This window comes from Chelonoidis abingdonii, chromosome 4 (genome assembly GCF_003597395.2).
Source record: "Chelonoidis abingdonii isolate Lonesome George chromosome 4, CheloAbing_2.0, whole genome shotgun sequence".
Taxonomy (NCBI): Eukaryota; Metazoa; Chordata; order Testudines; family Testudinidae; genus Chelonoidis; species Chelonoidis abingdonii.
Window position 1 is genome coordinate 3,747,812 of NC_133772.1, and position 14,661 is coordinate 3,762,472.

Sequence of the window (14,661 nt, forward strand, 5' to 3'; positions counted from 1 at the left end):
GGAGTAATGGCAAGTCCAGGGTCCCATAAACAAGAGTCGGGGTCAGTCAGGCTGAGGTCAACTACTGGAGACCAGAGGTAGTACCAGGTTAGACTTGAGAGGCAGGAATCTGGGTCAGAGTCATGCAGGAGTCAGAGACTGGAGATCCTGAGATGAGAAGTCTGGCAGTGCAGCAGGCTGAAGTCTGTGTGGTTGCCCAGACAACTTCCTAGGGTAACCTCTGGGATTAAGTAGGAGCACTTGGCCCATCAGAGGGCCTCAGGGTACTGCCACTCTGGGTTTCTTGGGCAGGACTTCCTGCAGTGCCTACTCCCCACAGCTCTCCAGCTGTGCCTCTGCAGGCCTGAGTTCTAGTCCCTGGATCCTTATATTTACCCCCCTACACGTACCTTCAGGGGCACCCCTCCTCTGGCGGGTGCCAGGTTGGGTTTAGTTGGGTGATCCTGCTGAAACTTTTCTACCAGGTCCCAGGCATGGAGATTCGTAGCAGGTTTCCAGGAGTGTTCTTTAAAACCATAGCTCTGCCAGTTGACTAGGCAGTCTCCTCTTCTGCTTTTTAGTGTCAAGGATTGCGTGGACTATATATTTCTCATGTCCTTGGATCTGGACTGGCAGAGGTGGGAAACAGGTCCTCTGTATAAGGCTTCAGGAGGGATACGTGGAAAATAGGCTGTACTTTAAGAGACTGAGGGAGCTGCAATTTGAAGGTGACATGGTTGATTTGCTGACAGATCCAGCAGGGTCCGAGAAACTGGTGGCCTGGCTTGCGAGATGGTCTGTTCATACGGAGGTGTTTTGTGGCATGCCAAACTGTTTGGCCTATCGTGAAAGCTGGGCCTCCCTGGTGTTGACAGTCTGCGTGTCAATTATAGTCCCTTTTCATGTCTTTTGAAGTGGTGCTTAAGTTTCTCCTAAATATGGTGAATTTGTTGGACACAGTCAGCAGTTGTTGGGTTCAGGGAGGCTGCTGGCAAAGTGGGGTGGAAGTGAGGGTGGAAACCATAACTGGCAAAGAAGGAACTCTGCCCTGTGTGCAGGTGTGGTCGCCATTTTTATAAGAGAACTCAGCATGCAAAAGGAGGGAGAACTAGTTGACTTGATGGTTGTTGACCAAGCACCTCAGGTATTGCTCTATTACTTGGTTCACCCTCTCCGGCTGCCCACCTGTCTGGGGGTGATATGCAGAGTGGGTAAAAGCATTAATGTCCATTAGCTGGAGTGTTTCTTGCCAGAAGTGTAAGACAAAGTGTGGGCTGCAGGAGCCTGGGATCAAAAGGTTGAGGTCAGCTGTGCACAGGCAGACCCTTTGGTAGTATTCAGAGCGGAAGTTGATCCTCATCTCTCTCCAAGAGATGCAAGGGACATGCTTCTCCAGCCAGGTGGCACCAAGAACTTGGGGGAAATGTGGGGAATGGATTACGTTGAACCTCCCGATGGCCCCAGATTATAGCCTCAAGGGGTACTGTTTCCTGAGACACTTGCCCTGGGGACAGGAGGCACCCATCTATCATTTCTGTGAGAACTGAAGTGGGATTTAAATGGAGGGGGTTCATAGTGCTCAAGCGGCTTTAGCATCTATGAAGTTATCAGTGGCCCTAGATCTGATCAGGCCCCACTGGGTTTGTCCCCATTTGTAGTACGTAACTCTATTCAGACTTGGAAGTGTGGGAAGGACCCATGAATCCTGGATCGGGTTTCTTTTGAGGGCTGGGGAGTAGTTCCAGATCACGGTGTCCAGGCTGGTTCCCCCTATATGGCCTGGGCTCACTCATTTCCCAATTCCTCACGGGCCAAGGTTCGCAATGGGCACATGAGAAGAGAATGTCCTGATGCTCCATTACAAAAATGTAGATTATTGCGCCATCTCCGTGCCTTTTCTTCTAGGGTCAAGTATCAATGACCCAGGTCAACCTGCGTTGGTTCATGGTTGGGCTTTGGTCTTTGGCATAAGGTGTGGCTGAATGATAGCAGGGTGCCTGTCATAAGTAGATAGGTAAGGTAAGGGTTAATTTTCTTTTACTGTAAAGGGTTTACAAAGGGAACCAAACACCTGACCAGAGGACCAATCGGGAAACCGGATTTTTCAAAAGTAAGGGTGGGAACCTCTGGAGGTTTTTGGCTTTGTTCTGTGTCTTTTTTGTTTTCCTCGGCTGTGAGTAAACAAGCTTTTCTTCTAACTCTATCTTCTTTCAAATATTCTACTATCAAGTGTGAGTACAAAGAAAACAAAGTAATCGGCTGTGATGTGCTTTAATTTGTATTTACATGGGTGTTGATTTGCTGGACTGGTTTAATTGGGCTATTTTTTAAATCAGGCTGTTTATTCCTATTTTCTTATAAGCCATATTCCCTGTATTGAATTTCTTAATGCAGAGTTTAGTATATGTAAGTTCTTTTTTTTTTATATAAAGTTCTTTTTAAATTGTGGGAGTTTCTTTTCCTAGTGAGGCAAAGGGATAGAAATTTCTGTACCAGGTATCTGTCTCCCTCACGGGAAGACAGGGAGGGGGAGAGAGCATTACCTTCTGTGTTGACTTTCCTATTGTCCCCAGGTGGGAACAGGCTACGGGGAAAGAGAGACAGAATCAACTCTGTTCTCTTGTGTTTGAGGTTTTCTCTAGTTGCTGCTACGAGACAAGGGAGGGGAATCTCCTGGTGTGTTAGCTGTGACTAGGTTTGAATGCCTAGCCTCGGGGAGGTAAATAGCTCTCTGGTTTTGCATTCAAGAGAGTTAGTATAGCATCGCCCAGGCTCACCCAGGAAAAGGGGGGGGGAGCTGGGGATGAGATAGGAGACCCAGGGTCTGGGTCTTGGGGGGGGTCCCCAGGAAAGTTGGGGTGATCGGGGTAACCAGGAACCCTAAATATAAAATCCTGGTTGGTGGCAGCGATATCAGATCCAAGCTGGGTATAAGCTTGGGGGAGGTTCACAGTAAACACTCAGATTTTGAACGCTAAGTCCAGATTTGAGACAGACGTTTACCACAGTGCCCCTACTCTCCTCCTTCCACTCACAGCTGGTTGTCGGTGAGGAGAGAGAAGGTTGATAAATGCATCCAAGCTGGTTGGGGGTCTCAGTGTGGGCTAACTTGTCTTTTACTTCCTCATTAAGCCCATGCCAAAAAACGATGCAGTTGGACTACCTCATTCCACTTAACATCAGCTGTGAGTCGCCGAAACTAGGCAGCATACAAGACTGCTGGCCCTGGAGCCTTCGTAGAGCAGCTTCCACTCAGCGAGTGTGATGCGAGGTGTCAGATTGCAGAAAATGTTCACAGGAAGGCGTTCCAGTCCATTAACACCAGGCTGCCACGTTCCAGCAGGGGGAGGCCCCGTCCAGTGCTTCTCTAGTAAGCAAACTGATCGCTAGTCCCATCCCAGCCTGGTTGGTGGGATACGCTCGAGGGTGGAGCAGGAAAAGGAGACAGCATTGGTTCAGGAAACCCCACAACTTCTGGCTGTTCCCATCAAAATGTTGGGGTGATGCTAGTGCTGGGCTCAGTTTAGAGAGCAGAGGACCCATCTGGGCCCAGAGCATGGAATTTTCCTCCTGGGACTGTGCTAGCTGTTTGTGGAGTGTCTGACTTTCTGCAAGGAGCTGTACCATTTGGGACTGCAGCTTATGGTTTTCCGTTTGGAGTTGCACCACCTGCTCTTGGGGGTCCAGTACCCTCTGGGGGCCAGTGGGTGGTGGTAGACACGCCCCTTACCAGGGAGATGGGTCTGGGAAAACTCTAAGGGACTGGGCCATAGGTGCTCTGGCCTAGTTGTCACAGCTGGGCTGCAGTCTGCCCACCGGGGACCAGAGTCACCGGGCTGGAGTTGGAGGAATCACAAGGCCAGGTCCTGTGAAGACAAGTCAGGGTCAGAGTTGGGCTGGTGTCAGAGACCAGGAATCAGGAGATGAGGTGGAGTCTGGCACTGCAGCAAGCCAAAGTCTGTGTGATTGCCCAGACAACTTCCTGGGGGTAAGTAGGAGCACTTGGCCAATCAGAGGGCCACAGGGGGTCTCTTGCGCAGAGGATCACTCGGAGACTCTTATGCAGTACTTCCTGGGGCGCTTACTCTCAGAAATGCTCCCTGGCTGCAAAACTGCACAGTCTCCTGGTGGCACTGTGGGAATATCAGCCCGTCTTCTCCCCACAACTTTGCAGACCCTGTTTCAGTCCCCAGGTCCTTGCAATAGCTCTGATTCAAGTGGAGCTACATCAGTCTGAGTGGCAGGTGGGGCTAGCTACTCAGTATGTGCCTGTCTGAGACATTACACATGCCACTTACTTGCACTGCTGTGACGACACTGTCTTTTTAGTGCACTAGCTCAATGAAAGCTTACATGGGTTTGTCTCCTCAAACTGGCAATTACACCTCCAGCTCAAAGAATAGGCGTACCCTGTGTGTGGATGCAGAGGTCTGTCCAAATTGATCCCTTTGCAGGATGCAAAGTGGGGTCTCCCAGTGCATCCAGTTGCCTCAGTATGTGTCTTCTGGATGGTCAGAGGTCTGGGCAGGGGCTATCTTTCCCTGGAGATTTTTACAGCTCTGTGCACAGGGCCAGACCTGAACAAATAATATTGATTCACTGCTCTTATATAGCAGTTTACCTCTGTAAAATACATTGATATGTTTTGATTACAGGTGAGGAAACTGAGGAGAGGGAAGGGACTTTCCCAAGGTCACGCACACTTACCAATAGAGCTAGGAAGAGAAACCCAAGAGTCCTGACTCCCAGTCCCTCTGCTCTAACCCAGTAGACCCCACTCTCCTCCCAGAGCTGGGGATAGAACCCAGGAGTCCTGACTCCCAGTCCCCCCCGACTCTAATCCAGTAGACCCCTTCCCCTCCCAGAGCTTGGGATTGAACCCAGGGCTCCTGACTCCTAGACCCCACTCATCTTCTAAAGATGGCAATAGAACCTATGAGTCCTCACTGCCAATTCACCATAATAATAATAACCAGAGGAGATCAGAGAAAGAGAATGGGTGTACATACATATGTAATTACTGGAACATAAAGATTGCAAAAGTGAAATGAAGATAATTCATATAAATAAAAGCAGCAAAGAGTCCTGTGGTACCTTATAGACGAACAGACGTATTGGAGCATGAGCTTTCGTGGGTGAATACCCACTTCGTCAAATGCATGCATCCGACGAAGTGAGTATTCACCCACGAATGCTCATGCTCCTATGTCTGTTAGTCTATAACGTGCCACAGGACTCTTTGCTGCTTTTACAGATCCAGACTAACACAGCTACCGCTCTGATACTTCATATAAATAAGAGTCAGAATTGGCAAAGTGAAAGGAAAACTTTGACTCTGTCCCTTTGTGAGCCTGCACTATGATACAGGGCCAAATCTGAAGGTTATTTTGTTCTTGGTAAGTAAGTGTAAATCCAGAGTGACTGCACTGAACTCAGTGGCATCCAAGCTGGATTCTGATTGCATTGACCCCAGTGTAAAATCTGGAGTCTCAAACCTGTTTTCCTTTAGTGTTGGTGTAAGGGATATATGGAAGAGAAGACAATAAAAAAAAAAAGTTTCGCATCATGTGAGACACTGTCTGTGGACCCGCAAATCAGCCAGGCAGTGGCAGAGCCAGGAATAGAACCCAGGGATCCTGAGCACCCCCCTCCAGGGCTTTCACGGTGAGGAACAGCTCAGCAGGCACTGAAACTGAATGGAAAAAAAACCTGCTTTGTTTGCATAACAGCAAGACAAGCGGTTAATTTACTTCCCTGTACACAGGGAAACCATTATTTTGAAATCCAGCCTGTCAAATACTGTGGCACTTTCAGCATGGCAGATGGGGTGAAGGAGCCTGATAAGCTGACAATACCTGTGGGGCACAGCAGAGAGAAACTGTGGCTAAATCTCTGCAGTTAGCCCCGGAGTCCTGCTTACATCGCAGCTCTCTCTCACCTGTCTGTGCACCCCACTTCATTACATTCAAGTGCCCAGTACCTCAACTTCTGAACACCCACCATGCATACAGATTCGCTGCCTCCATGGAAGTAGTGCCCCCCAGTTCACTAGCTTCACTGCAGTTCAGCGCTCTCCTTAGCAGACAGCACTCAGGTGTCTCTAGTAAAACCAAATAAGTTTATTTGATAAAGATTCAAATAGATGCAAGTATAAGGAGTTCGAATGTCTGGTTATAGATCAAAGAACAATATAAAATGCATCCTAGAGCCTGTACTTGCTGGCAAGTTCCTTTCTCGTGTACTGTGCTTGTCCAGTCGACAGAGCTGCGATCCACTTTCCATGAGACGCTCATGCTGGCAAAGTGCTGCCTTCTGCCTTTCTTTCTATTATACCGTTCCTGACTTTTTGTCTCTTTTCATAAACAGGGTGTTTCCTTAATTTCCATTTGCCCCTGGTGCACCCCCTATTCGGGGTCTTTTCCCTGGGCTCTTTTGTGCTAAGTCAAGGCCGATTTCACCTTGTCTACACAATCACCTGTTCCAATCCCATTCCATTGCACTGCCCTGCTGGGCGCTAAAGTATCAGGAATGGAACCCAGGTTCCCAGTCTGTTCCAGCTCTCTAGATGACTCCATTCCCAGCTCTGGGAAGGAGTCAGAGTCATAACTCCACATCTTCCTCTCCATTCTTCTCCCTGAACTGGGATAGAACCCAGAAATCTGGTGTCCCAGTCCTACTCCTTCAGTCCACTAGGCCCTACTACACTCCCAGAGCTCATTCCAGAGGGGGACAAGAACCACTTCACATCTTAGTTCCAGATGAGTCACCTGGCTGCCCGAGGCTATGACTTCACTACAAACACTGCAGCGGCACTGCTGTAGACAGTGTAGACGGGAGGGGTTCTCCTACGGCTGTAGTTAATCCACTTCCCCGAGAGGCAGTAGATAGGTTGATGGAAGAATTCTTCTATCTACCTAGCGCTGCCCACACGGGTGGTTAGGTCAGCTTAATGGCATTGCTCGGAGAAGTGGATTTTTCATATTCCTGAGTGACATTGCCAGTTGATTAATGCAGACCAGGCCTGAGTCCATCACCTGACATCAAGGACTGTTAAAATCTTCTACCCCTTCACACACCTAGTATTCTGTTGTGGTGAATGTTTGTGTAGTGACAGTGGGTGGCAGCAGGACTCCTGGGTTCCATCGGCAGCTCTGACTGGGAGAGGATTACGGGTTAGAGCTGTGGGGGTAGGGGGAGTAAGGACTCCTGGGTTCTATCTCCTGCTTTTGGGAGGGGAAGGGTTAGTGTTTAGTGGTTAGAGCAGCCAGCTAGAAAACAGATGTTACCAAATCCACCCTCCTCCAAGTTCTCCACACCTCCCTGTTGAAACCCCACACCCAAGACTTCCCCAAATATCTGTTCAGAGATGGACTTAGCAGTGTGAGCTGAATAGAAACAGGTTCTTTCAAAGCAAGCTGAGCAGGAGTGAATTCCAAAGTCATAGATTCCCCTCCAGAGATTGCTCTGCTGGCAGCTCTGTCTCTTTGACACCTCTACCCATCACAACTGTGGCCAGTTCAAGCAGGGTTTTAACAACAGACATTATATTCTTCTGCCATGAGGAGGACATGGTGGGAATGAGGCCTCCAGCTGGGAAAAATGAAGATCTCTAGCTCAATGTAATGCATTGCTGCTGGCTACTAGAATATCAATATTTTTACCTCTTTGATGTAAGGGCCTTGCTGCCTATCGATCTTAAGGCCTTACATGCCCCCAGTTTCCATAGTGGCTGAGCACTTTCTAATCCATTCATCCTCAGGTAGGGAAGTACAGCTTTTCCATTTTACAAGTGGGAAGTGGGGCCCAGAGACTAAGTGACATGCCTAAGGTCAGACAGGGATTCTGTGGCAGAGCAGGGAACTGAACCCACGTTTTCCAAGCCCCAGGCTGGATTGGAAGCACAAAATGAAGCCTGAAAAAACAGCTGAGGGGCTCTCAGACAAGCCGCTATTGTGGCACACAGGCAGCAGGCTGCTGCTGACACGGTTCCCAGACCTACCTAGCGGGAGCTGCTCAGCTGTCATGAAGTTTGACAAATGAGCTACCTTTTTGGTCACACATGGGAGGAGTTAATTCAATACCCCACTCCAGCTTAGGGGGCCTGCTGCATCTCAGACTGTCCAGTTGCGTCCTGGGTTGTGCTTTGCCCAGTATTTTTCATACCACTGCCTTATATTTCCTTGAAACACGGGTGCTCTATATTGGCAAAATCTTCATTCAGGGGTGCTCAGGTGTTCTGCTCTCTTGCATTGCTTTGGCAGCTTCTTTTGTCGAGCATCCATGTTATGACTCACCCTCATCTTCACCTTTGATGGCCTGCAGGGATCGCTTTTTTCCTCCTGCTGAATCAAAACATCAGGCAGTTTCTTCTGAGCTAGAGTTTGCCCTGATGGCCTCAAGACATCGGCTGTCTCATCTCCAGCAGAGGCGCCATTTTAGATTTGGGCGGGGGGCAACTTTGCCCATGATTCCAGGGGCTACTTACAAATTAGCTAACAGGAACAATGTGTCAAATTTCTATATATATATTTTTTTAAAAGAAGAATTAAATAATGATTAGACCCATTCAGCTCTAACAGTAGTTCTCACATCTTGTGTCAACTCACTTAAGGGACGCTGGTTAGGTTTAAAATTTCAATGTCTGTTCTGACTTTGTTACTGACTCTTGAAGCCAACAATTGAAACCACTGTAGAAAAATCGAGATGACTTACTATCGCTTTTTTGAAGTCTGCCAAGCTTGGAAGAGATCATTTAACTCTGGAAACATCCTACTAGGGTGAGGCCCTGTGAGTTTATACTGCACCTGCCTTGGGCTCTAGGGGTGTTACCCCACTGCAAATAATAAACTAAAAATTGACCTTAAAAAGAAGTGAAACTGACACTTTCAAGTCACTTTTTACAGAATTGCCAATCCCCAAATGTTCAAAAATCATGAGACTGGCTTTGAAATCATGAGATTGTGTAAAAATAATAGTTCTGGAGTTTTTTTTATTTGCCTGCTGCTCTTTGAGCTTTTAGAGTGCACCGGAGTCTCAGTTTGAAGCTTTCTCCACAGCCACGAGGGCTAGAAACTTCATTTTTCTTTAAGACTGAAGGCTGAACTCACACATCCACCTGATTCCAGGAGCTGGGGCTTTAAGGAAAGCAATCATTATCATGAGACTCATGACACAATCACCTGAGTTGGCAACAGCACTTTCCCTTCTGTTTAAAGGCTAGTTACTTTCCAGCAGGCTTTTAAACACAACACTCCAGTGATTGAGTTGCAGTTCTCGCAGGAGAATATTTAAAACCAAACACCAAGAAAATTCCACATTTTAAAGTTGAGGGAAAAAATTGAGACTTCTGAGGTATTCCAGGGCCATCACATGCAGGAAAGGAAAGTAAACAGGCACAGGAGCTCTGGGCAGCTCTTTGTTGTGAAAGAAAGTTGGAGGGTCAAATCTTCTAGTTCTTAATCAAGTAAAACTTCTATTGCCATCAGCGCCTCAGCTCACAGATATTAACATATGCTCAATAACTGTACTCTTCATACTTAAATATCTGAGCCATCTTATCCAGGACAAATAGGTTAGACATTTTTCAGAGTGGTAGCCATGTTAGTCTGCATCAGCAAAGAAAACGAGGAGTACTTCTGGCACCTTGTTAGAGACTAACAGATTTATTTAAGCATAAGCTTTCATGGACTAAAACCCACTTGATCGGATGCATGTAGTGGAAAATACAGTAGGAACACATACACACACACACACACACAAATGGGTATTGCCATAACTGTAACAAGAGTAATCAGTTAAGGTGGGCACTCATGTTGTGAGGCACTCAGATGTTAGGGTGATGGGACCACATAAGTACCCCAGGTAGAGTGGGTACCTCTCTATACCACTGCTGTCCCTTCCCTGGGTTTTGACCCCTTATTTTCACTTATGTTCCTCAAATCTCCCCTCTTGTCAGAATATAACCTTGGCTCTTCTGGGTCTCCCGCATTCTCTCTCCAACATCCCCACCCCCTGCAGAGGGATTTCTGTTTTATAGGCAATTACCAGCCCTTTCTGAACTTAATCACCTTACCTCTGTTTGTAAACAAAATACCAACTCCCTGCTCTAGGGGCACCTGTCCTCTGCAGAACTCACATTAACGCCCACGCTGCAGTTAGGAGCTCTGCCTGGGAGCACACCTCCTGTATGAAAGTCACCCACCTGGGCCCCCACAAATGACACCCCTATACACTGGCCTGCTAAACCCAGGGTTGGGCATTCCCTCCTTGAGGGGGCCATTTAGGGAACTGGGGGTAAAAATCTGTCTGGGGCTTGCTCCTGCTTTGAGCAGGGGGTTGGACTAGATGACTTCCTGAGGTCCCTTCCAACCCTGGTATTCTATGATGCAAGGTTGCAATTCTTCTCTCATTATGCATTCCTGATGCAACGAGAAACTATTCAAAAATACACTGATCTTCTAAAGATGTTACCGGAAACACTGACTAACCACTGCCCAAAGCTCTCTGCTTTATGTCTCTTCCCACTGCTAGGTCTGTCTCTTTAAGGCAGCCTGGCTTCTCTCTCCCCACACAGCCCTTTCCTCTTCAATCTCCAAAAAGCGGCTGTGCTTGGCTTTGCACTGCAGAGACGCATCCTAATCTTTCATTTTGATTTTGAGCTCCCCTTTCTCCTTTTAAAAACTTTAAAAATAAAATTCAAGGCAATTTAAAAGGAAAAAGTAATTTTGAGATATTCTAAATATGTTAAAATATTCTGATTTTTTACAGATTTTTTTAACCAAAACAATTTGCTGAAATTGACACAAATCTATGAAATGCTTCTGTTGACCCAAATTTGCGTTTTTTGCTGAAAAGAAAAGTTTAGGTAAAGTTTTTTTTGCCAAACTATGCGTGGATTGTATTTTTATAAAAGCGTTTAAGAAACAAAGGGTAAAACTTCCCCCATCAGAACCTTGTGTATGACTAATGCAAACCTTCCAGAAAGGCTTGCAGCTGGAATGTCTCATTGCTATTGAGCTAGCCGGAAGAGTGAATACTAAGTCACTCATAAAGACCATGGGAAAAACTGGGTTTTTTGTTTATATAAATCATTCCTCTTGGATCAGTTAACAATGTAACCACAGCTTAAATGAATTAGAGAGAAACTGAATGGTTGGTTTTTTTTGTTTTTAAGTATTTCCTTTTCAAAATAGGGATAGGGGCTAGGAATGACTGAAAGGGTTTTAACATCACTGATCTAGTTTGTTAAACATCCACCCTGTCAACCAGATCCACTTCACTTGTATGAGTGTAAGCTGCGCCTGGCATAATTTGACTGTACAGAATCAAAGATTGTCTTTAATAAAAAAGTACACTTCCAGCCTTCCTGATCATGAAGAAACCCCTCCCAATGTGACCTGTGTGGCTGGTACGCTGATGGCTGCCTGAGTCATAGATGTTTAGGGCCAGAAGGGACAATTAAATCATGCAGTCTCATTTCCTGTATAACACAGGGCAGATCATTTCAGACACTTACTTCTGTATGGACCCCCAAAACTTGCATTTTATGTTTGCAGACAGAGTGGAACAGTGGCTGAGACGTGTCCGCTGCTTTGCCCCCATCAATCATAGAAATGCGGGGCTGGGAAGGACCTTGAGAGATCCTCTAGTCCAATCCATCCCCCTGCACTGTGGTAGGACCAAGGTCAAATTAATTGCATGGAATTCAATGGGAATTAGGTGCCTACAATCTTGGTGGATCTGGGCCTTCCTCTGACTTTCTGCTCAGCCTGTTCTGGGGGCTGCTTGGGTGCTCAAAGGTGAGAAATACAAACCCTCACACTACAGAGGATTCTCACTTCATCCGTCCTCATTTATTCCTTTTCCATGGCCTCTCTCTGGCTGGAGAGACGGGGTCCAATCCGTTGCCACTGCCTGTCTTGTCGTGGCACAGGCAGGAACAAGGGGCACAGAGATAAGAGCTTTATTAAAGGCAGCTTGGCACAGAATCAGTCAGTACAGTTAACTCTTTCAGTGCCTTACAACACCCCACCACCACCACTGATAACTCTCACCGCGTGAATCCACACACTAGCTAATTCTCCCCAACGTCTCCCCCAGTGTAGCTTAGTGCTCAGCGACAGAGACAGAATGAGAGCTGATCTTTAACACTTTAAAGTTAAAGTTCTCCAAAACAGACAAACGTGGTGCTAGGACACAGGACCTGTTGGGTTCTAAGCCCAGCTCCGTTACTGACGTGCAGTGTGACTTTGGTCACTTCCTCCCGCTCTCTACCTCAGTTTCCCCATTTGTAAAATGAGGTTAATGATATCTACCTCAAAGAGGTGTAGTGTGAGCCAATTAATTAGGCATTATATGCAGAGCACTTAAAAATATGCAGCTGTCAAGAATCTGATCTCAGCGACCCTGATGTAAATCTAAAGGGACCCCACTGAAGTCAATGGAAGCAAGGCCCAATTCTAATCTCAGTTACTCCAGTGTAAATCCAGAGTGACTCCACTAAAGATAATAGTTATGACCTGATTATGGTTTCAGTTACCCTGCTGTGATCCAGAGCGACTCTAATGCAGTCAGTACTGCCAGGGCTGGATTCTGATCTCAGTGATCCTGGTGTAAATCCAAAGTGACTCCTCCACTGAGGTTCAGACTGTGGGACACATTCTCTGATTAAATTCCCACATCTATAACAGCACAGTCAGTTAAACAGCAGTGATCCAAACCAGGCGTATTTTAGAGAGAGAGAGAGAGAAACACCCCTCTGATCTCTGGACAGGAGATGTCAGATGTGGGTAAAAGTCACAGGCTATACAGAGCCGAGAGCTCCACCTAATCAGCACCCTGATTGGAGAGTGTGATCTCACTAAAGTAGCAGGAATTAGGAAGTGCTGAAGGGTGTAGGGGGTAATGGGGCGTGTTCCAGCAGTCTGAGTCCTTCCCACTTCTCAAGGGGCAACAATCTTTTTGCTTCCCGTGGCACTCAGCACTGAGCTGCAGTTTCCTGACTCTCTCTGCTGGCCAGGCTGATCAGAAAGCAGCATGGAGGCCCCTGGGAGAAGTGACCTGCTGAGGAAGCTGAAAGCCCTGGGCAAGGAGGAGTTGGAGGGATTCAAGGATAAACTGAGTGAAGTCCTGCTGGAGGGGGGATCTGAGCCCATCCCCAAAACACCAGCTGACCCTGCAGCACTAACTGACCTGCTTCCCAGGCACTGCAGAGGGGATTCGAAAGCGGTTCTGAAAGTCCTGGAAGATGTTGAAGCCAGATTCCAGAAAGGTAAATCTAGAGCTGACTCGATTGCTCTTCACTTGAGTTACAACACGTTTTGCGGCATGCATATACATCTCTTACAGGGTTTGCTGACAGGCCCCCGTGGGCCCAGGTGCAATGGTTTATGGGCAAGCATCCCAGACACACATGCCAAACCCACACCAAAAAATGCTGAGATTGGGCTTGTTTTTGGCTTCATTGGCTTGTGAGTTGCCTGTTAGGTAGTTTTTAGCTTGTGGCTTCTTCTTTTTGATCGGCTCCTGGCAAGCAGGGGCCGGGGGGGAGAGAGTCAGGGGTGCATAGCAGGCCCACCACAGTCCCAGACTGCACGCCGGGGGGATCTAGTCACATAGAGTGTTGGGCTTCTTAGGGACTGGCTTGAAATGGGATTAGCTTGATTTTTGGCTTCTTGTGAAAGTCGAGGTGCTTAGTTACCCTGTGAAAGTTGGCAGCTATGACCCCAGATTGCCCAGGGCCTGGCTCTTTTTTTTTTTTTTTTGCATGGCCTTATGGGAGAACTTGTCTGCTCAAAAGCAGAGAGTGGGAGAACTGTGGGTGGAAAGGTCAAATCAGTAAAAGCTCCCATGCTGCTTGTGAGCGTGGGTTACTCACATGAGAGCAGTGGTACTGCATAAACCCTGATGGAGATTGGGGGCCCCACTTGTGCCAGGCCCTGGACAGACATGCTTGAGAGACAGTCCCTGCCTCAGAATTCCCTATCTAAACAGACAGTGCAGATAATGGGAGGTTAATAATGGGGATCAGAAGCCCAGACAGTGACTTTCCCCAAATGTCACATGGGTCTGTGGCCAAACTGCAAATTGAATCCAGATTTTGTGAGCTCTTTGCTAGTTCCTTAACCAGAAAACCAGCCTGCCTTCCTATCTGGATAGGTGCCCTGCCGTGTTGGGCCCTGCATGCAGGGTGGATTTGATTTAAATCTCGAGTCAGGAAGACTCGATTTAATCATGGTTTCCAAAAAAAACTGCATTCTTTTTGGTTGTTATAACCTTAATACATATTCTTCACAACTCAGAGATAGAAGTAGGTTTCATTTTTAGAGGGTACACACTATACATTTTTAAATGATTTATTTTGAAAACTTTTCAGGTTAGTTTTACAGCTATATGAGAAAATGAATGATTGTTTGGTTATTTCATTTACCAAAGGTAATTGAAGCAGATATTTATGAAGTCACTGGGAGGTGGACTATCTCTGATTCAACAGGTTAATCATTAATATTTGGAGGATTTTTTTGCCATGCTGTATTAGGAGGAGAACATCACCTGACAGACATTTAAATTGTTTTATTTAACTAAAACAACAACGTTAAGTATTTTGGATTTTTTTCTTCAATAGCAAACATAATATTTTAACAAAACAAGCATATGTCGCTTCTCACATTTATCTCCAGGCTT

At 46.8% G+C, this 14,661-nt stretch overlaps 2 protein-coding genes across 3 annotated transcripts in view; one reads left to right on the forward strand and one right to left on the reverse strand.

The window, feature by feature from the left end:
• The window catches only part of LOC116815086 (uncharacterized), a 669,588-nt gene that overhangs the window by 38,350 nt on the left and 616,577 nt on the right, over positions 1–14,661 (reverse strand). The gene's annotated exons all lie outside the window — the stretch shown is intronic.
• Positions 12,968–14,661, forward strand: part of LOC116827472 (NACHT, LRR and PYD domains-containing protein 1a allele 5-like) — a 33,633-nt gene continuing 31,939 nt past the window's right edge. For both annotated transcript variants that reach the window (XM_032785034.2, XM_075065916.1), the window contains exon 1: positions 12,968–13,249. In XM_032785034.2, coding sequence (XP_032640925.1) covers positions 13,015–13,249 — 235 coding nt within the window. In that variant the 5' untranslated portion in view covers positions 12,968–13,014. The remainder of the gene's footprint in view (positions 13,250–14,661) is intronic.